Source organism: Martes martes (assembly GCF_963455335.1).
Source record: "Martes martes genome assembly, chromosome: 9".
NCBI lineage: Eukaryota > Metazoa > Chordata > Mammalia > Carnivora > Mustelidae > Martes > Martes martes.
Genome location: NC_137896.1, coordinates 108,971,693 through 108,995,299, shown reverse-complemented (window position 1 = coordinate 108,995,299; position 23,607 = coordinate 108,971,693). Strand labels below are relative to the sequence as shown.

At 37.2% G+C, this 23,607-nt stretch overlaps 1 protein-coding gene across 2 annotated transcripts in view; it reads left to right on the top strand.

Moving 5' to 3' along the window:
- RMDN2 (regulator of microtubule dynamics 2) overlaps nucleotides 1-23,607 on the top strand; it is a 70,306-nt gene that overhangs the window by 20,929 nt on the left and 25,770 nt on the right. For both annotated transcript variants that reach the window (XM_080814586.1, XM_080814587.1), the window contains exons 4-6: nucleotides 14,077-14,251; nucleotides 15,231-15,333; nucleotides 19,239-19,299. In XM_080814586.1, the coding sequence (XP_080670712.1) occupies nucleotides 14,077-14,251; nucleotides 15,231-15,333; nucleotides 19,239-19,299 (339 nt within the window). The remainder of the gene's footprint in view (nucleotides 1-14,076; nucleotides 14,252-15,230; nucleotides 15,334-19,238; nucleotides 19,300-23,607) is intronic.

Below are 23,607 nucleotides of genomic sequence, written 5' to 3'. Positions count from 1 at the left end.
ATAAAAGCATTTATAACTATAAATTTCCCCTTACCACTGCTTTCAGTACACCCTGTACATTTTGGTATGCTGTGTTTTGCCTTCTTTTGATTCAAGATATTTTCTAATTTCCCTTGTGATCTATTCTTTGACTCATTTGTTTAAGTGTGTTATTTATTTGCACATATTTATGATTTTCTAGTTTTCCTTCTGCCTTTGATTTACACTTTCATTGCAATCAGAAAAGATGCTTTGTGCGATTTTTTTTAAGATTTTTATTTTTTTTATTTTTTTATTTTTTATTTTTAAATTTTTTAATAAACATATAATGTATTTTTATCCCCAGGGGTACAGGTCTGTGAATCGCTAGGTTTACACATTTCACAGCACTCATAATAGCACATACCCTCCCCGATGTCCATATCCCCACCACCCTCTCTCGTCCCCCCTCCCCACAGCAACCCTCAATCTGTTTTTTGAGATTGAGTCTTTTATGGTTTGTCTCCCTCCCGATCCCATCTTCTTTCATTTTTTCTTTTCCTACCTCCCAAGCCCCCCACATCGCATCTCCACTTCCTCATATCAGGGAGATCATATGATAGTTGTCTTTCTCTGATTGACTTATTTCGCTAAGCATAATACCCTCTAGTTCCATCCACGTCGTCGCAAATGGCAAGATTTCATTTCTTTTGATGGCTGCATAGTATTCCATTGTATATATATACCACATCTTCTTTATCCATTCATCTGTTGATGGACATCTAGGTTCTTTCCACAGTTTGGCTATTGTGGACATTGCCGCTATAAACATTCAGGTGCACGTGCCCCTTCAGAGCACCACGTTTGTATCTTGAGGATATATACCTAGTAGTGCAATGGCTGGGTCATAGGGTAGCTCTATTTTCAGTTTTTTGAGGAACCTCCTCACTGTTTTCCAGAGTGGTTGCACCAGCTTGCATTCCCACCAACAGTGTAGGAGGGCTCCCCTTTCTCCGCATCCTTGCCAGCATCTGTCGTTTCTTGACTTGTTAATTTTAGCCATTCTGACTGGTGTGAGGTGGTATATCATTGTGGTTTTGATCTGTATTTCCCTGATGCCGAGTGATGTGGAGCATTTTTTCATGTGTTTGTTGGCCATCTGGATGTCTTCTTTGTAGAAATGTCCGTTCATGTCTTCTGACCATTTCTTGATTGGATTATTTGTTCTTTGGGTGCTGAGTTTGCTAAATACTTTATAGATTTTGGACACTAGCCCATTATCTGATATGTCATTTGCAAATATCTTCTCCCATTCTGTCAGTTGTCTTTTGGTTTTGTTAACTGTTTCCTTTGCTGTGCAAAAGCTTTTGATCTTGATGAAATCCCAATAGTTCATTTTTGCCCTTGCTTCCCTTGCCTTTGGTGATGTTCCTAGGAAGACGTTGCTGCGGCTGAGGTCGAAGAGGTTGCTGCCTGTGTTCTCCTCAAGGATTTTGATGGATTCCTTTCTCGCATTGAGATCCTTCATCCATTTTGAGTCTATTTTCGTGTGTGGTGTAAGGAAATGGTCCAATTTCATTTTCTGCATGTGGCTGTCCAATTTTCCCAGCACCATTTGTTGAAGAGGCTGTCTTTTTTCCATTGGACATTCCTTCCTGCTTTGTTGAAGATTAGTTGACCATAGAGTTGAGGGTCTATTTCTGGGCTCTCCATTCTGTTCTTTGTGTCTGTTTTTGTGCCAGTACCATGCTGTCTTGATGATGACAGCTTTGTAATAGAGCTTGAAGTCCGGATTTGTGATGCCACCAACCTTGGCTTTCTTTTTCAATATTCCTTTGGCTATTCGAGGTCTTTTCTGGTTCCATATAAATTTTAGGATTATTTGTTCTATTTCTTTGAAAAAAATGGGTGGGATTTTGATAGGGATTGCATTAAATGTGTAGATAGCTTTAGGTAGCATAGACATTTTCACAGTATTTGTACTTCCAATCCAGGAGCATGGAACATTTTCCCATTTCTTTGTGTCTTCCTCAATTTCTTTCATGAGTACTTTATAGTTTTCTGAGTATAGATTCTTAGCCTCTTTGGTTAGGTTTGTTCCTAGGTATCTTATAGTTTTGGGTGCAATTGTAAATGGGATTGACTCCTTAATTTCTCTTTCTTCTGTCTTGTTGTTGGTGTAGAGAAATGCAACTGATTTCTGTGCATTGATTTTATATCCTGACACTTTACTAAATTTCTGTACAACTTCTAGCAGTTTTGGAGTGGAGTCTTTTGGGTTTTCCACATATAGTATCATATCATCTGCAAAGAGTGATAGTTTGACTTCTTCTTTGCCAATTTGGATGCCTTTAATTTCTTTTTGTTGTCTGATTGCTGAGGCTAGGACTTCTAGTACTATGGTGAACAGCAGTGGTGATAACGGACATCCCTGCCGTGTTCCTGACCTTAGCGGAAAAGCTTTCAGTTTTTCTCCATTGAGAATGATATTTGCAGTGGGTTTTTCATAGATGGCTTTAATAATATTGAGGTATGTGCCCTCTGTCCCTACACTTTGAAGAGTTTTAATCAGGAAGGGATGCTGCACTTTGTCAAATGCTTTTTCAGCATCTATTGAGAGTATCATATGGTTCTTGTCCTTTCTTTTATTAATGTATTGTATCACATTGATGGATTTGCGGATGTTGAACCAACCTTGCAGCCCTGGAATAAATCCCACTTGGTCATGGTGAATAATCCTTTTAATGTACTGTTGGATCCTATTGGCCAGTATTTTGGTGAGAATTTTCACATCTGTGTTCATCAAGGATATTGGTCTGTAATTCTCTTTTTTGATGGGATCCTTGTCTGGTTTTGGGATCAAAGTGATGCTGGCCTCATAAAATGAGTTTGGAAGTTTTCCTTCCATTTCTATTTTTTGGAACAGTTTCAGGAGAATAGGAATTAATTCTTCTTTAAATGTTTGGTAGAATTCCCCTGGGAAGCCGTCTGGTCCTGGACTTTTGTTTGTTTGGAGATTTTTGATGACTGTTTCAATCTCCTTCCTGGTTATGGGTCTGTTCAGGTTTTCTATTTCTTCCTGATTCAGTTGTGGTAGTTTATATGTCTCTAGAAATGTATCCATTTCTTCCATATTGTCGAATTTGTTGGCGTAGAGTTGCTCATAGTATGTTCTTATAATTGTTTGTATTTCTTTGGTGTTGGTTGTGATCTCTCCTCTTTCATTCATGATTTTATTTATTTGGGTCTTTTCTCTTTTCTTTTTGATAAGTCTGGCCAGGGGTTTGTCAATCTTATTAATTCTTTCAAAGAACCAGCTCCTAGTTTCATTGATTTGTTCTATTGTTTTTTTAGTTTCTATTTCATTGATTTCTGCTCTGATCTTTATGATTTCTCTTCCCCTGCTGGGTTTAGGCTTTCTTTGTTGTTCTTTCTCCAGCTCCTTTAGGTGTAGGGTTAGGTTGTGTATTTGAGACCTTTCTTGTTTCTTGAGAAAGGCTTGTACCGCTATATATTTTCCCCTCAGGGCTGCCTTTGTTGTGTCCCACAGATTTTGAACTGTTGTGTTTTCATTATCATTTGTTCCCATGAATTTTTTCAGTTCTTCTTCAATTTCCTGGTTGACCCATTCATTTTTTAGAAGGATGCTATTTAGTCTCCATGTATTTGGGTTCTTTCCAAATTTCCTCTTGTGATTGAGTTCTAGCTTCAGAGCATTGTGGTCTGAAAACATGCAGGGAATGATCCCAATCTTTTGATACCAGTTGAGACCTGATTTATGACCCAGGATGTGGTCTATTCTGGAGAATGTTCCATGTGCACTAGAGAAGAATGTGTATTCTCTTGTTTTGGGATGGAATGTTCTGAATATATCTGTGATGTCCATCTGGTCCAGTGTGTCATTTAAGGCCTTTATTTCCTTGTTGACCTTTTGCTTAGATGATCTGTCCATTTCAGTGAGGGGAGTGTTAAAGTCCCCTACTATATATATTCTATTACTGTGGATGTATTTCTTTGATTTTGTTATTAATTGGTTTATATAGTTGGCTGATCCCATGTTAGGGGCATAGATATTTTAAATTGTTAAGTCTTCTTGTTGGACAGACCCTTTGAGTATGATATAGTGTCCTTCCTCATCTCTTATTATAGTCTTTGGCTTAAAATCTAATTGATCTGATATAAGGATTGCCACCCCAGCTTTCTTCTGATGTCCATTAGCATGGTACATTGTTTTCCACCCCCTCACTTTAAATCTGGAGGTGTCTTTGACTCTAAAATGAGTTTCTTGTAGGCAGCATATTGATGGGTTTTGTTTTTTTATCCATTCTGATACCCTGTGTCTTTTCATTGGGGCATTTAGCCCATTAACATTCAGGGTAACTATTGAGAGATATGAATTTAGTGCCATTGTATTGCCTGTAAGGTGACTGTTACTGTATATTGTCTCTGTTCCTTTCTGATCTACTACTTTTAGGGTCTCTCTTTGCTTAGAGGACCCCTTTCAGTATTTCCTGGAGAGCTGATTTGGTGTTTGCAAATTCTTTCAGTTTTTGTTTGTCCTGGAAGCTTTTTATCTCTCCTTCTATTTTCCATGATAGCCTAGCCGGATATAATATTCTTGACTGCATGTTTTTCTCATTAAGTGCTCTGAATATATCATGCCAGTTCTTTCTGGCCTGCCAGGTCTCTGTGGATAAGTCTGCTGCCAATCTAATGTTTTAACCCTTGTATGTTACAGACTTCTTTTCCCGGTCTGCTTTCAGAATTTTCTCTTTGTCGCTAAGACTTGTAAATTTTACTATCAGGTGACGGGGTGTGGACCTATTTTTATTGATTTTGAGGGTCGTTCTTTGCATCTCCTGGATTTTGATGTTTGTTCCCTTTCCCTTTGTAGGGAAATTCTCTACAATAATTGTCTCCAATATACCTTCTGCTCCCCTCTCTCTTTCTTCTTCTTCTGGAATCCCAATTATTCTAATGTTGTGTTGTCTTATGGTGTCACTTATCTCTCGAATTCTCTCCTTGTGGTCCAGTATTTGTTTGTCTCTCTTTTGCTCAGCTTCTTTATTCTCTGTCATTTGGTCTTCTATGTCACTAATTCTTTCTTCTGTCTCATTTATCCTAGCAGTGAGAGCTTCCATTTTTTATTGCACCTCATTAATAGCTTTTTTTATTTCAACTTGGTTAGATTTTAGTTCTTTTATTTCTCCAGAAAGGGCTTTTATCTCTCTGGAGAGAGTTTCTCTAATATCTTCCATACCTTTTTTGAGCCCGGCTAGAACCTTGAGAATTGTCATTCTGAACTCTAGATCTGTCGTATTACCAATGTCCGTATTGATTAGGTCCCCAGCCTTCAGTATTGCCTCTTGTTCTTTTTTTTGTGGTGAGTTTTTCCACCTTGTCATTTTGTCCAGATAAGATTTGCTTTCTCCTCCTCTGGAATTCCGCTGTTCTTGGTGAGTGAAGTTGGTCTTGGCTGGGTTTCTTGTTGATCTTCTGGGGGAGGGGCCTGTTGTAGTGATTCTCAAGTGTCTTTGCCGGAGGCGGAATTGCCCCGCCCTTATCAGGGGCCAGGCTAAGTAATCCGCTTGGGTTTGCTTTTGGGAGCTTTTGTTCCCTGAATGCTTTCCATAGAGTTCCGGAGGACGGGGATGAAAATGGCAGCCTACCAATCTCCGGCCTGGAGGAGCCGAGAGCTCAGGGTCCCACTCCTCAGTGCGCCCTCAGAGAAAAGTGCCCTATCACTCCCGTCTCCCTGGCCTCTTGTCGCGCTTGGAGAAAAGCGCTCAGTCACTTCCGTCTCCCTGGCCTCCAGCCACGCGCTTAGAGAAAAGTGCTCAGTCACTCCATCTCCCTGGCCTCCGGATGCGCTCCAAGCTCACCCAGCCTGTGCCCGGTTCAAGGTAACCCTGAGCTGAGAGCTCACTCCTCGGCTCTGTCTCTGTAGCCAGCTTCCCCGCTCTAATACCTGCAAGCTCTGCAACACTCAGACACCCCTGGTCCTTTTGTGACCCCGCTGGACCTGGGGTTACGCTGACCCCACGTGGGCTTCCCCCCGCCCCCGGTTTAGCCTTTGGAGCGATGTCCCTCCCTGGAGCAGACTTTTAAAAGTCCTGGTTTAGTGCTCCGTTGCTCCGCCACTTGCCGGGAGCCAGCCCCTCCCCCCACGGTCTATCTTCCCGTCGCTTTGGATTCACTTCTCCACAGGTCCTACCTTTCAGAAAGTGATCGGTTTTCTGTTTCTAGAATTGCTGCTCTTCTTCTCTTCAATTTCCCGTTGGCTTTGTAGGTGTTCGCAATGGTTTGATAAGCTATCTAGCTGATCTCCTGCTACCTGATGTCGTCTCAGCCTGCTGCTTCTCTGCCATCTTGACTCCTCCCCTGCTTTGTGTGATTTTAATCTTTTAAAATTCATGAAGACTTGTCTTGTGGTGTAATATATGATGTATGCTGGGGAATGCCCCATGTTCACTTGAGAAGAATGTGTATTTCTCTGTTGTTGAGTGGAGTATTCTGTATATGTTAGGTCAAATTGGTCTCTAACGATATTTAAGTCCTCTGTTTGCTTATTGAACTTCTATCTGGTTATTCTATCCATTATTAAAAGTGAGGTATTGAAGTCTCCTACTATTATTATGTTACTCTCTGTTTCTACTTTCAATTCTATCAGTGTTTGCTTCAAATATTTAGAACCACTAATGTTTAATGCATATATGTTTATTATTGTTACATTCTTCTGGTGAATTGAGTCTTTTATAATTATATAATGTCCTTCTTTGACCCTTGTAAGTTTTGACTTAAAGTCATGTTGTTTGAGGTTAGTATAGCCAATGTTATTATTTACATGAAGCATCTTTTTGGTTTAATGTTAAGTTCTTCTCTCCATGGATATAATATCTTTGTCCATTTTTTAGATAGTCTTTAATTTCCTCAAATAATATTTTTTAGTTTTCTGTAGAAAAGTTAAAAAAATATGAATTTTTTTCCTAGGTGCTGTGTATTTTTCCTGTAGATGTTACATTTTATGAAATTACATTCTCTAGGAGTGCCTAGGTGGCTCAGTCAGTTAAGCATCTGCCTTTGGCTCAGGTCATGATTCCAAGGTCCTGGGATCGAGCCCCATGTCAGTCTCCCTGCTGGACAGGGAGCCTGCTTCTCCCTTTGCCTGCTGCTCCTTGTGTGCTCTCTCTCTATCTGACAAATAAATAAAACCTTAAAAAAAAAAAAGAAAAGAAAAATTACATTCTCTAACTTGTTTTATATATATAAGGGCATGATTCCTTTTCAAAAATTGATTGTGAATGTTGAAGAGCTTTGTTTACTTATCTGTAAATTCTGATAGGATTTTTATTCTACTGCATCAATTTCAAATAAAAATAGTTCCACTTCTTCTTTCCCAATTCTTATAATTTTTATTTGTTTTCTTTTAATATTGTGCTAACAGGACCTGCAGTACATTGTTCAATAGAAGCAACAATATTGAACATCCTTTTCTATTTCTTACTTTAAGGAGAATGCTTTTAATGTTTCATCATTAAGTGTGAAATGTATATTTTTGGCATATAAACTTGTGTTCAGAAGTCCCCTTCTACTCCTTGTTCATGGGTCTGCTATTTCCTATCCTAAAATGAATATGAATTTATTGAGAAAAAATTGGTAATCACTGAAATGATCGTCTAGTTTTTCTCATTCTTTCTGTTGTACTAAAAAGAAACATTCTAATGTTAAACTGTGCTTGTAATTCCTGGGAGAAATCCAGTTTGGTTATGATGCATTCTTTCATGTTTTTACAATTTTTTTTATATTTTTGAAGTCTTTGATTGATATTTTGCATCTATATTTATGTGTGAAATTCATCTATAATGTTCATTTCTTATACTATCCTTGTTTGATTTCGGTGTCAGTTTTACCAGCTTCAGAAAATGAGCTGAGGGGTGTTCCCTGTTTTAGAATTTCTTAGAAGAATTTGAGTTAATCTAATTCTTTGGATATTTGGTGGACTTCCCCATGAGAGAAACTTCTTTTCTCTCCCAATCCCTATCTCTGTCTCTCTCTTTCTGTGTGTGTGTGTGTGTGTGTGTGTGTGTGTGTGTGTTGAAATAGATATACAGATTCTGGCTTAATTTATTTGATAGCTATAGGAATAGTCACATTTTTTTTTCTTCTTTCTTATAAAAATAAAATCTTTATTGAGATATTCTTCATATGCTGTAAAATTCACCCCTTTAAAGTGTACAATTTGGTGGGGATTGGTTTATTCACACTTAGTTGTATAGCCATCACCACTATCTAATTACCAAACTTTCATCATTCAAAAAAAGGCCATGTACCCTGTATCCACTCATTCTCTAATTCTCTGCATCTCCAGGCCCTATCAACCATTATTCTCACTTTCTGTTAACATGGCTTTGCTTATCCTGTACATTTCATGAAGTGGAATCTTAGAATATGTGGCCTTTCCCTTAGATGATGTGTTCAAGGTCCATTCATGTTGTATCACCCATTAGTACTTCATTCCTTTGTATTAGTAAATAATATGCCATTGTTCACTCATTTTGTTTACCCATTCAGCAGATGAAGGATATTTGGGTTGTTTTCATTCTTTGGCTATTATGCAATAAGTTTCTATGTACATTCCTACACAGGTTTTTGTATGGACATGGTCTTTTAGTTCTCTTGGATGTGTACTTAGAAGTGTAATTGCTGAGTCATTTTGTAATTTGCTGAGTCAAATTTGTAATTTGCTGTTAAACATTTTGAGGAACTACTGAATTGTTTTCCAAACTTGATGCACCATTTTACAATCCCATCAGCAATGTAGGGGGTCCCAGTTTTTCCACATCTTTGTCAACGTTGTTATTGTCTATTTTATTTTAGCCATCCTAGAAGGTGTGAATGAATGAATTATTGTGGTTTTGATTTGTATTTCACTAATGACTAATGATATGGAGCCATCTCTTCATGTGTTCTTTGGCCATTTTGTTATCATCTTTTGTTGAAATATCTATTAAGTCCTTATTCCATTTTTTTTTTAAGATTTTTTTTTTAAATTTATTTGACAGACGGAAATCACAAGTAGGCAGAGAAGCAGGCAGAGAGAGAGGAAGAAGCAGGCTCCCCACTGAGCAGAGAGCCCGATGCGGGGCTCGATCCCAGGACCCTGGGATCATGACCTGAGCCGAAGGCAGAGGCTTAACCCACCTAGCCACCCAGGCGCCCCCTTATTCCATTTTTAAATTGAATTATTTGTCTTTTTATTATTGAGTTGTAAATCTATTTGTGTACTTCTTAGATATACATCAGTATATTTGTCAGTATACTTGTTAGATATACGTCAGTATATTTCATTTGTAAGTATTTTCTTCCATTTTTTAATTTTCTTTTTCTTGATGAAGAAAATTTCCTTTAAGCACAAAAGTTTAAAATCTTATAAAATCTATTTTATCTACTTTTTCTTTCTAATATTTACTCCTGTGTTTTCTTCTAAGAGTTTTATAATTTTAGCTCTTACATTTAGGTTTTTGATCCATTTTGAGTTAATGTTTATATTTGGTATGAGGCAAAGGTCCAACTTATTTCTTCTGCATGTGGGTATCTATTTGTCCCTGTACCGTTTGTTGAAAATAAAATTGTATCATCCACTAAGTTGTCTTGGTATTCTTGTTAAAACAAATTGACCATAAACATAAGGGTTTGTTTCTGGACTCTGAATTCTTATTAGGTCCTTAATCCCTATACCATATGTCTATCGTCCTTATGCCAGTATCATCTTTACTACTGTGGCTTTATAGTAAAATTTGAAATCTGGAAGCATGAATTCTCTTTGTTCCTCTTTTACAACATTATTTTGACTATATTGGGTCCCTTGCATTTCCCGGTGAAATTTAGGATCAGCTTGTCAATTTCTAGGGGAAAATGTTGTCAGCTGAGTTTTAATAGAAATTATTTTGAATCTGTAGATAAATTGGGGGAATCCTGTCATCACACTAAATCTGATTCATGAGCACAAAACTTCTTTTCATGTACTTAGATCCTATTCTTTAATTTCAGCAATGTTTGATAGTTTACAGTATATAAGTCTTGCAGATATTTTGTTAAATGCAATCCTAAGAATTTTATTCTTTTTTTAAAAGAGTATTTATTTATTTATTTGAGAGAGAAAGGGGGGACGCACATGAGTGGGCAGTGGCAGAGAGAGAGAGTATCTCAAGTAGACTCCCTTTTGAGTGTAGACCATAACCCAGGGGCTTGATCTCACCACCCATGAGATCATGACCTGAGCCAAAATCATGAGTCTGACACCCAACTGACTGAGACACCCAGGTGCCCCAGAATTTTTATTTTTTTAATAATATTGTAAGTGAAATTGTTTTCCTCATTTTTGTTTTTGGATTGTTCATTGCTAGTTGTATAGAAATACAATTGACTTTTATAAATTGATCTTCTATTTTGCAATCTTGAACTTGTTTATTAGTTCTAATAGCTTTTTATAGATTTATTAGGATTTATATGAACAAGATGATGTCATCTGTGATTAGAGATAATTTTACTTCTTTCTTTCCAATCTGGAAACTTTTTATTTCATTTTCTGGACTAACTGGTTGATTTTCTCTTGAGTAGTTTTAGCCAGTTATATTTTTCTAGGTGGTTGTCTTTCATTCCAAGTTTAAGTTTATTAGCCTAAAATTGCTCATGGTAGTCTGTTATTTATTTTTTTATTTTTTTAAAGATTTTATTTATTTGTTTGACAGATCACAAGTAGGCAGAGAGGCAGGCAGAGAGAGAGAGGAGGAAGCTGGCTCCTCGCTGAGCAGAGAGCACGATGCAGGGCTTGATCCCAGGACCCTGGGATCATGACCTGAGCCGAAGGCAGAGGCTCAACCCACTAAGCCACCCAGGCGCCCTGGTAGTCTGTTATTTAAATCTATGCTCTGTCTGTAGTAACGATGTTTCATTCCTGATGCTGTTTATAATGACTTCTGCTTTTCTTTCTTTTCTTATATTTTCTTATGTATGTGATGTATCTTTCTAAAATTCTTTTTAAACTTTATGAAATACAGAGTACATGTGGAAAAGCATACAAATAACAAATATCCAGACGGATTTTTCAAGCTGAATACAATGGTAAAGTCAGCACCCAGATTTAGAGACAGAATATTTTTAGTACCTCAGATATTCCCAACATGCTCTCATCCAGTCACTCCCTGGCACCAACAGGGTAACCCATCTTGATTTCCAAATGCATACATCAGTTAAAATTATTTTTTTACTTTATCTAAATGAAATAATACACTATATGCCCATTTGTGTCTAGCTTCTCTCAGTTGATATTAGCTTCTGATACTCATGCATATTATTGTGCGTGGTTGAAGGCCATTTATCCTCACTGCTAAATACTCATCCATTGCGTTAATATACCACAATATGTAAGCTCCCTATTCCTCATAGGCATTTGGTACTTTCCAGTTATGCACTATTATGATTGGATAAACATATGTACACATTTCTTTTGGGTATATACCTAGGAGCGAAATGACTGGGTCTGTGGAGTATGTGTATGCCAGCTTTAGGATATTTTGCCAAACATATTTCCAAAGTGGTGGTTCTGATTTATGCTCCCATCAGCTGTGTATAAGAGCTCCATTGGCTCCACATCCTCACCAACACTTGGTGTTTTTTGTCTTTTCATTTTAGCCATTGTAGTGGGCATGTAGATGGAAATGTTTCAATTATTTTTAAATTTGGAGGTTTTCTCACCTACTCTTTAGTGTTGATTTCTAACTTAGTTGCATTGTGAACAGAGAATATGGTCTACACAACAGATTATTTGTTACCATTTGTGGCTTCCTTCGTGGCCTTGTGTATGTGACTGTTTTCATAGATATTCCATATGACATTGTTTTCCTGGGGCTCAATGTCTAGCTTTATATATGTTAGTTGGATTTGAGCTTGTTAATTTTGGCATCTAAATTGTATCCTTACCTTTTCTTATACTTTATCAATTACTTAGACTTTTATGTTAAAAATCTCCTGTTCTGATAGTGGATTCAATTTTTCTTTGTAGATATTAATTTATGTTTTCCGTGTATCTGAGACTTGAGTTTTTAGATGCACAGATGTCTCAAAATGCTCTTTCTTTATCATAAATTGAACCATTTAGCATTGGTGTCCCTCTTTAATGCTTTTTGCTCTAAAGAATATTATGTCTGATATTGAACTAGTTACTTCCTTTTGGTTATCATTTTCTTATATCTCAGGTACATAGAATATCTCTTGCAAACTCTAAGGACTAGTCCATGCATGTGTCACTTTTATTCATTTAGTTAGTTATTATGAATAATGTAAAAGCATCCATGAAACTACCTCCTAAAACAAAAGATAGGACCTAGACAATAATCTTCATCAAACCATTTGGCACCCCTGCCTTCCCTCATGTGAAGGTAACGATTACCCTGAATGTCTAATCTATATTGTTCATTCCTTTTTTTTTTAATAATATCATTTCATTGCAGGTATGTGTATGTTCCTTAAGATACACATTTAATTCTGATTGTTTTTATGGAAAGGGGATTGTGTTGTATATAGTTTTAAGAGCTTATTTTTCCACTTAATAATAAGTTTGTCAAGATTCCTTCATTTTTTGCTCATCACTGTATTTCTTTCATTTTGACTATTGTATAATATTCATTCACTCTTTGATGGGCATTTAGGTTGTTTCCTGGTGTTCAAAAGTACTGCTCTCTCTATTATACATATCTTTTTTTGCACATACGCAGGAGACCAGATTACTGGGTCCTAGGGCATGTGAAAAATTCACGATTAAAAGATAACTCCAGAATGCTTTCCCAGCTGGGTTCACCAGTTTGAATTCACATCAGATCCTATGGATTGACTTCATGCCCAGCATTTGATATTATCGGACTTTTTACATAATATCTCCCTGTGGTCTTTATTTGTATTTCTCTATTTGCTTGAACATTGAACATCATTTCTTATGTTTATTGACTATATGTATTTTCTCATTTGGGAAAGTTTATTTCTATCTATCAAGCATATTTCTTTTTTTTTTTAAGATTTTATTTATTTATTTGACGGAGATCACAAGCAGGCAGAGAGGCAGGCAGAGAGAGGAGGAAGCAGGCTCCCCGCAGAGCAGAGAGCCCGATGCGGGGCTCGATCCCAGGACCCTGAGACCATGACCCGAGCCGAAGGCAGAGGCTTTAACCCACTGAGCCACCCAGGTGCCCCTATCAAGCATATTTCTATTGACTTCACTGCATCTTTTATTATCTAATTTTAGAAAAGCATTTATGTGTTCTTGATATCAATGTTCTCCACATGGATATGTTGCAAAACATCTATTCCTGGTTTTTAATTTATATTCTTATATTTTTGAAATTGTCTTTTGATTAGCAGCAGTCTTTTTCATTTTAATATAACTAAGCTGATTAGTCACTCATAATTAATCATTTATAGCTAATTCTTTCATATCTTGGTTAAGAACATTTTTTGCTCTGGGACACCTGGGTGACTCATTCGGTTAAACTTAAAGTCTGCCTTCGGCTCAGGTCATGATCCCAGAGTCCTGGGTTCAAGTCCCACATTGGGCTCCTTGCTCAGCAAGGATCCTGTTCCTCCCTCTGCCTGCTGCTCCCCCTGCTTGTGTGCTCTCTCTCTCCCTGACAAATAAATAAGTAAAATCTTTAAAAAAAAAAAGGAAAAGAAAAAAGAAAATCTTTTGCTTCTAAGACTGAGAGTTATTCACCTATAATTTCTACTTAGAGTTTAGAAAATTATTTTTAACACTTAATTCCTTTTATAATCCAGAGTTAATTTTATAATATTATATTATAGAGATTCAGTTTCATTGTTTTCCATAGGCATAGCCATTTTTTTCCTGGCCCTTCCCTTCCTTTCCCAGTGATCTGACAGGCCAACTCCATCACGCACCTCAGCTCCATATGTGTACCGATCTGCTTCATGCCTCTCTTATTTCATCAGTCACGCATCTGTTCTTGTATTCATAGCATACTGGCTTGTATTTTAAAAGAATCACTCTGGCTATTATAATATAACTTTCCAGAGATTTGATCATTATTTATTATTTCTGAACTTTAGGTATATTACAGCTAATACTGACACAGAAGAACAGAGTTTTCCAGTCACTAAGGCATTTAACACACACATAGAGGAGTTAAATTTAGACGTCCTTCTTCAGAAGGCTGATAATTTACGTATGAATGAATGTAGCAAGTTGGAGAGTTTCGAACTACTTTGTGATCACAAAGAAAAGGTAAGAGATATGAGACAATAATGTTTGCATAATTTTGATTTTTAATTTTACCTAAAGTCCCATTCCTGTTATGACTGTAACAATTGTGTTACCTAAATGGTTGATGCAAAATTTTTCTATAATCTAACTGAAACTTTTAAAAAGTAAATTATAAGAGTTTATGAGGCTCTAAGATCATGAAAATGAGAACCGGAGATAAGATTATACACACCTATTTTTATTTGATTCTTATTAATTTGCCATATTTAGTATGTACTTTATAACATAAAGAATAAGACCTACTGCTTCTGTTGGGGCAGGAAAGCTACAATTTTAGGTTTTCTGCCTTAAGAGTTATTAGTGTAACAACCATCAGTTTCAGCATGTTTCGACTAACGGACATTTTTCAACATTTAACGTTGGGCTGAATTGAAAAAGCCCATACCTCCCACTACTACCACCAAAGAGAAAGAAAGAAACAAGAAAAGAAGGAAGGGAGGGAGGGAGGGAGAAAGTCTTTTCTGTGAGCAATTTAAGTCTTAAATCCTTTGTCTGAGGACTTAGCAACTCCAAACACAAAGATTGTGATTGTATTTGTAGGTAATTTAGGTTAAAAATGTGACTGCTCTTTTGAGTATATGTGATTTTAATGCTCTCTGAGGCATTATATTGAAGGTAGATAACTTAGAAAGGAAAATAAAAGGATACTATAATCCAGGGAAAACTCACCGAGTCTGGCACCTGTCCCTTCTCTCTTCCATGTTGATGTAGAGCTAGTGTCTGCATAACCCTCCTTAGTTTTAAGATCCAAATGCAACACTATATTAAACCACATTTTGTAGCCATAAATATTTGAATTGAAAATGTTGTATGCACATGAGTAGATTCAGTCATCCATAAATGTCAGTTCACCTGCCTACTTTTTTAAAAGTTGCAGGGGAAAACATTTATAGTCTTGTCAAGTTACTGAGTTAATCTAATAACAGTTCTATCTTTTCAGTTTAGAGATGAAATAGAGTTTATATGGCGGTTAGCTCGTGCTTATGGAGACATGTATGAGCTATCTACTAACGCACAAGAAAAAAAACATTATGCTAATATTGGTAAGTATTTTTTGTAAAGATTGATTATCCTCAAGTGACAGTCATTATCTATAATAACCCATTAATGAATTTTAATCTAATTTAAATTACCTTAGCTAGAACAAATATGTTTATTTATTTTAATATATCCTAGTACTGAAAAATATACATAGTCTAAGGACAGAAAGGGTTTTGTTTTGTTTTGTTTTTTAAAGATTTTATTTATTTATTTGACAGACAGAGATCACATGTAGGCAGAGAGGCAGGCAGAGAGAGAGAGAGGAGGAAGCAGGCTCCCCGCAGAGCAGAGAGCCGGATGCGGGGCTCGATCCCAGGACCCTGAGATCATGACCTGAGCTGAAGGCAGAGGCTTTAACCCACTAAGCCACCCAGCCCCGACAGAAAGGGTTTTTTAGGACTAAAGTATATATTTTTTTAAATGTTTGAGCATATTAGAATAGGCAACTGAAAAACTCAAATTTCAGATAATAAAGTTTATAAAGTCACAGAAAGACAAAATGTTCAGAGGTAATATTTGAGGCAGAAGAGGCAGAGGATAGTTGTCTTCAGTACAATTAAGATAACCCTCCCTGATTACTATAAGGTAGAACTTCAGAGTTTTTTTCAATGCTTTTTTAATAAAATTCATCTTGATAAAACAAGATTAGCCTTGAGTTGATCATCGTTTATGCTAAGGCATACAGTACCTGGTTATTTATTATACTGTACTCTATACTTTTTTGTATATTTTTGAAATTTTCCATAGTAACACCAAAAGAAAAACAGCCGGGATGTCAAATATTTATATATATATAAATAATAAATATATAAATTTAAGTATACAAATGTATAGTATATATAAATACACATAAATATATATTTAAATATATATAAATAATATAAATATACAAATATATATATCTCACCTTGACGCTTATTAAATCTCAAAACCTTTTCTTGCAAAAAGCCCCGTAGTTGCCATTTCTCTGAGCTTCAGCATAGTAATCTGACATCAGAATTTCTTTAATTCTCCTTTTATTCCAAACCTCCTCTTTTCCAACCTTTCTTTCTCTAAGATAGCATAAGGAAGAAACAGCAAAGCATAATGATACCACAGACCTCATTCCAGTCTCATTCACTGTCATTTTAATTTCTAAGAAGGTGGTATCTTCAAACTCCTTGTAATTACATTCCTTCCACTTACAGATTTCCTCGTCCACTGACTTTTGCACAAAGAGAAAAAACGGATTTGTGTTTGTATCTACTGAGAAAGTCACAGGATATCTATGTAAACTGTTTCAACATTCATCAGTATCAGACACTTTTTATTTCCTGTAAGCACTTGCCCTACCCTGGGCATCGAGATTCCTCCTGTGTGTGATAGGAGGTAGAAATGATAGCAAAATCACATGTTCTCAGACCCTAGACAAGCCGACGGCTTTGTTGGGGGAAGCGGTATTATTGAAATAACCATACATAAAAGGAAACAGATGGAAAGCCATTGTGAGGAAAGAGAATGCAGGACTTTAAGAGTAATAACAGCAAGGATATGATGGCAGGGGCTGGGAGTTGAGGCAGGGGAGGCTTTCCTGGGGAAGTAAGAGTCTCTGATAGGGGAAATTACTTGGGATCTCTATTCTTAAATGTAGTAGAAGTTTAACTGAGTTAATGAATGAGGTGGTAAAAATGGAAAAAGAAATGGGCTGGAGGAAATTGGGGGACAGAAAGGGAACATAGATTGGAATAGGATCTATTTTATTTTATTTTATTTTAAAGGTTTTATTTATTTATTTGACAGACAGAGATTACAAGTAGGCAGAGAGGCAGGCAGAGAGAGAGAGGAGGAAGCAGGCTCCCTGCTGAGCAGAGAGCCCGATGCGGGGCTCGATCCCAGGACCCTGAGATCATGACCTGAGCCGAAGGCAGAGGCTGTAACACACTGAGCCACCCAGGCGCCCCATGGAATAGGATCTATTTTAAAAAGAAACATTTATGATGTCATGGAAAAGGAGTGAAAGCCTCAAATGCATTCATTCAGATATTGAAATATATTAAAAAATAATTCTTTTTCCTCTCCATTTAAGAAATATTTATTGGAAATTACCGTGTCCAGGAACAATGTTAAAATGAGGGGTGGAGGGTGAGAGAGAAGGGAGACAGGAGGGAGGTGAATGTGATTAAGAGGATGCTACATTAAGGAACTTGCTAGAAAGATCAATATTGAGGCAGCCCATCATACTTCAGGGTTCAGGTAGTGAGTACCTGGGAAAGGCAATGACAAAAATAGGCTTGAGCTGAGACCACGTTGGAGGACACTGGAGCTCTGCATGAGGCAAGAGGAAGTACTGAATGTTATTCCCTATAATACCGTATTTAAATTTTTTAAAAAATGGTGCGGGAGGCGGTGCCTGAGTGGCTTAGTCGGTTAAGAGTCTGCTTTTGGCTCAGATCATTATCCCAAGGTCCTAGAATCTAGTCCCGCATGGGGCTCCTTGCTCAGTGGGGAGCCTGCTTCTCCCTCTCCCTCTGCCTGCCCCCCCACCCCGCTTACTTGTGCTTTCTCCCTCTCTGTCAAATAAATAAATAAAAACTTTAAAAAAATAAAAAATAAAATTATTGTGCCAGGGGAAAACATGGTGGCCAAGGAGTGCAGAATTCTTTCCGCGCCCTCACGCTGGGGTGGAGCCTTACACAGCACCTCTTTTGAAGTACTCATCATAATTTGTCTTCCAAACAAAATATGAATCTTATATCTAAAGGAACATTATTATAATTGCCAGAATTAAAAGACCAATATAAGTGTCTCAAATAGATCACAAAGTATGATGTCCTAAGGAAAACAGCTTTCCTATCAGACTTCTGCTGGGTCAGTGAGGCTGCAGAACCTGCTTGCCTGCTACCGAGCATCCTTTCCTAGTCTCAGGGTAATGGACTCTATTTCAGGCTTGTGGTTGTGCACTCAAAGCTATTTTTACTTATTTGGCCAAGGAGCTAAAATATTGATTTCGTTTCTAATATTTAAAAGTACGTTTAAAACTGTTTTTCAATCATTTATTTAAAATTACTCTTTTAATATATGTCTATGATTCAGTGTCAGTTAGTATTAAAACACTTCACTTTGTAATTTTTTCCAGTTTTGGTAGCTTTCTACACAGGATGGTTTTCTTCATGGATAGAGCTATCAAATACAGAGTATACCACCTTAACATATTAACAAATAGAATGGTTTTAGAATAAAAGATCCTTATTTATAAAGATTATCTCAACCACTTATTTGGAAGAGCATTTCACAGATCCCTGGATATTCTCTTTACGGCAACAACAAAAACGTGGAACAGGGGAAAAGGAGATGGCACAAGACAAAGCAGCCCCTTTTAGAGAAGAATTTTCAGAATGTTCAGTTTTGTTACAAGCGTTTCAACTTTTCAGGCCAATAGACAAATCTCTATCTAAAGTAATTATGACATTACGAAAAGCTATCCTAAAACTAAGGGAAATGATTTGGAATGATTATTTATATACAGAGCCTGTTCCCTGGGAAGCCTTCCCTTTAGCTGGAGTTAGCACTCTGTTCTCTGCCTCGCTCTCTCTTTCTTCATCTTGCTTTTAGTTTCTGCATCCATTTTCTTTGCTTTCGAATAATGATCAAATGACTTTTCTTGCACTTGGTTCCATCACTTAGTCCAGTGGACCTAAACTTGAGCATACAGCAGAATCCCTAGAGGCTAGTTAAGACAGATTGCTGAGCCCAGACTTTGTTAGGGAATGACTTCTCCCTTGTAGTCCCAGATTCACTTTTCTAACAAGTTCCCAGGCGATACTTCCAGTCTTGGGACCATATTTTCGGAACCACTGACTTAATTCAATAATCCACTCCTCTACCAACTCGCATGAAAGTACTAACCATAAGTACATTTGTCTTTCAGGAAAGACATTAGGGGAGAGAGCTATCACTAGAGCACCCACGAATGGACATTGTCATCTGTGGTAAGTACATAGAATTTCTGTAGTCTTTTTAAACCTTCATATGCCTCTATGTAAGTTACAATTGATTTTTAAGATATTATTGACCCGTTTCACGTGTCACATTCACTGAAAAATATACTTAGTAGATAGCACAGTAACTATTCTTATCTCATGTATTTTATAGTATGTATATTTTAAATATATTCAAAGTAAACTTTCACTGAAGATTTCATAGGTGAATCTACCAAGTGCAGTGCCTTTGAACATGATAAATTCTAATTAAATATAATTTAATGTTTTGTTTGAAAACAAATATTGAATTGATACCATGTTTCTAAATGAAATGTAGGAAGAATGCTTCAAAGAATAAAAGACTGTCACTCATTTCTTTTACCTTAATGAGTCCATGTGTACAAATTCTACATGTCAAAGAAAAGCCATTTTTAATATAAGGAATATAAGAAAGCTCAAACAAAGGGAATTTAATTCATTGGGTAGGTGAATATCCTTGGGGAAACAAATTTATTCTTGAATGCATTTTGTTTTGGATCCTTTGTATGTTTAGAATTATAAAACACAAATAAGAAATATATTGTTTTAAATTAACACTCTTTGGTTGCATTTTTCTTTAAGATTTTATTTTTTTTATTTATTTGAGAGAGAGAGAGAGAGAGAGAGCATGAGCAGGGTGAGGGCAGAAGAAACTCCCTGATGAGCAGGGATCCCAGGACTCCAAGATCACAACTTGAGCAGAAAGCAGATGCTTCACCCACCAAGCCACCCAGGCACCCCTGTGGTTGCATTTTTACAACATCTTTTAGTTCCTTACAGCAATACAGGTACTTCAGGTGCTAGGAAGATAACAATAGTAAGTTAATTTATGACCCTTCTCTCAGACCTAGGTTTCCAGAAACCTACCGCTCTTCGGGATTATTTTTATTCTTCTGGAGCACTTTTAGGCAAAATCTCTCTCAGAATGGCTCCCTTTTTGCAGGTCCACATTTGTCCCACAGGAAATTCATTTTCATTCCACTGGCTAACTCTGAAATGCAGACCATTTTCTCAAAGCAGAGCTGTCTCTTTACTCCGCCACCAGCAGGGGGAGCTCCACCCACACGCTCATCTTTAAGCTTCTCTGCTTAGGAGTCAAAGGCATTTTTTTATGTCCCCTAAGGGACACAGGCCAAAGTAAAAACAGGTCTTTTGATCTGCTCTCACTTGGCTTAAGATGAGGTGCAAGGCTCCCTCCTGCCCCCTCCAATGAGAAGGTGGGAGGCAGAGCCCACTGTCCGCCTATCTGCAAGAATCCTTCTTTACCTTCTCTTCTATAGCCTGGAGAAGGGCCGCAGGGCTGAGCCCAGCAGAACCTGTCAGTTGTTTCCTTAGGGTGTCACGCATGGGCAGTAGAGCTTCTGGCTTTAGGAATTGGAGCACCTAAAGTGAAGTATTGTTCTATGCCCCTGGTCCCTCTGCCGCACCTCTAGCAGAAAGGCAGTTTTGCAGTTAACCTCCTGGTACACATCTTTAAGATCATTTTCCCAGTAAGTAAGGGTCTTGGCTATCATTTCTATAGCCAAATAGACCTTCTCATCTAATTTGCACATCAGTATTAATAAGTGAACATAGGAATGCATTAAGGTACTTCTGTTCTTCTACTTTTAGTTGTAACTGTAATGAATTTGTATTGATCAAGCCACACATTCTTCATCTCCTTTGATACTGGATGTTTGGGAGCTGGTTGACGAGGTTTAGATGAGGAAAGAACCCCGAAGCCCTACTTACCCTTAACTCTGAGCTGCTCCTCCTCTCCCTCCCGCTGCATTGCTCTTCCTCTGTTGTCCTTTTCCTTCTCCCACACATGCATCTGCATCCATGAAAAATCACACTTAAAATACACAGTGGATTTCAGTCCTCAACTTGAGGGCATTTATCTATGTAAGCTTCAAATTTTCATGGAGGAATTTTCGTAAGTCTTCCTTGGGGGCTGCATAAGTACCTTGAAATCTATCTTGTAAGAAGAAATTATCCGTAACTCTGCCCTCATAGTCTACCTGGTCTGCCGTATACTAGCCTGGCTTCTTTGCTTTTGTTCATCTTATTTCACTTTTTTTTTTTTTTAAAGGATTTTATTTATTTATTTGACAGACAGAGATCACAAGTAGGCAGAGAGGCAGGCAGAGAAAGAGGAGGAAGCAGACTCCCTGCTGAGCAGAGAGCCCGATGCGGGGCTCAATCCCAGGACCCTGGGATCATGACCTGAGCCGAAAGCAGAGGCTTTAACCCACTGAGCCACCCAGGTGCCCCTCTTATTTCACTTTTTGTTGTGAACAGATTGCCTTGTTTATAACTATGGTATTTGACTCCAAGTCTAAATCTTATACACACACACACACACACATACACAGAGTAGTCATCCAACTGTGTTGCACATATCATGTTCAGTATCAGTTTTAAATTTTAAAAAAAGTTAAAATCTAATCAGTTGGCAAAATTTGATAAATTCAAATGTCAATTTTATCTTAGTTCTTAGAATATATTATATTGCATGTAGTGAATACAAGAGTTTTCATTCAATTAAATAGTAGAGGCTTAGGGTAATGATAAAAGAAATTAAAAGTTTGACTTGAGAAGCAGTGGTTAAAATTTAGGTTAACTGATTCCATAATTAATTGTAATAAAAATATCATAAAAAGTCTTTTTTGGGGTGTTGAGACATTTTCTCATTCATTCAGCGTAAATGACAAAGTACAGCCTGGGGCCAACTGCCTATTTTCGTAAATAGTTTTATTGGCTCACAGCCACACCTATGCATTTGTGCACAGCAATGAAGTTGAATAGTTGCAACCTTGACTGTTTGACCCCAAAGCCTAAAATGTTTGCTACAAATTCTATTGTTTTTGTTGTACCCAGCCTAAAATACTTCTAGAACCGAGAGAGTAAAATCACTGTGGATTTAGTTTGTTAGCCCAACAGGCCTGACCTTAATTACAACTAATGTCTTACATATTTGTTATGCTCTACTGTTCACAAATTATATCCAGATGTTTACAGCACAAAGTCACAGAGCAACCTGTTTCCACTTTATAGATAAGGATGAGCCAGGTAGTGTGTTTAGGGGGTCTGTTGGTGGGGGGGTGATATGCTGATTAGTAAGCAAGAGTCGCACAATAAATAGAAAAACAACAACCAGATCTCTTATTCCTAGATACTCAGTATTTTTTCCTTTTACATTATTTTTCTACTGCTTTCCTACAGTGTAAATAGCATTTGTGCTGAATAAGAAGTATGCAGGGAAACTAATGGGGTAATTTTAGTAGTTAAAGCAGGAATGTTGGTCATTTATTAAAGATATATTCAATATCAATGCAAAGAAAATCAGAATTTTTGTCAAAGTATGTACGGTGAGAATGACCTCTAGATGGAGGTAATGGACCATGTTGTGAATTACCGTTCTCCAGAGTTCCCGTCAACTTGAGACGGTTTAAATTACATGTTTAAAGATGAACAGCATAAAAGAACAAAAAAACGCAGACACACAGAGACATAAGTGGAACTGATTGCCAAAAAAAGAAGTGATGATCCTTTGAGGTCAGGTGAACTTTGGACTTAGAATATGTAGGAAGATAAGCAATATTTTAGACTTTGAAGAAACAGACTTCAAGGGATGCCTGCGTGGCTCAGTCAGTTAAGCATCTGATTCTTGATCTCAGCTTAGGGGGAAAAAAAAGAAAGAAAGAAAGAAACAGACTTCAAAAAAGATTATGAAAAGCATTAAGACTGATTATTTATAAGGGAAATGTGTATATTTCATATAATGGTGTTCATTATATGAAATATGCATATATTCATTATATGAAATATGCATCAGTCATAGAGGGGTTTTTTTCCCTTTTTTCCTCACTCAGAGTAGCTTGGAGAGAGCGTGCTGAGAGAGTAGTGTCGATGCCTAGGGCCGTGCATGGAGTTTGGTCTGATGCTGACATTTAACAGAATAGATGATTGATCCCAGCACTCTAGATCAGCGAACATAGATTCTTTTCTTTTAATTCCAGCGCAAATATTTGGGTTTTTCTATAAATCTCTGGATGAGAAAGTTCAAACAGATTTTTCTAAAAATGTGACATGATTTGTTTTTTATTTCTTTGCCAGCATGTAGAGTAGGGAAATTGAGCTGGTACATCTGGATTTAAGCAGGGCATTAATGTAAGTTTACTTATAATGTTCTTACGGACAAGATGCAGAAATGTGGGCAGGTCTCTGGGTTACCCACGTAGAGAGAAGGGTTCAAGCCTCAGCTACTCAACAGAATAACTATTGGCAACATCATTG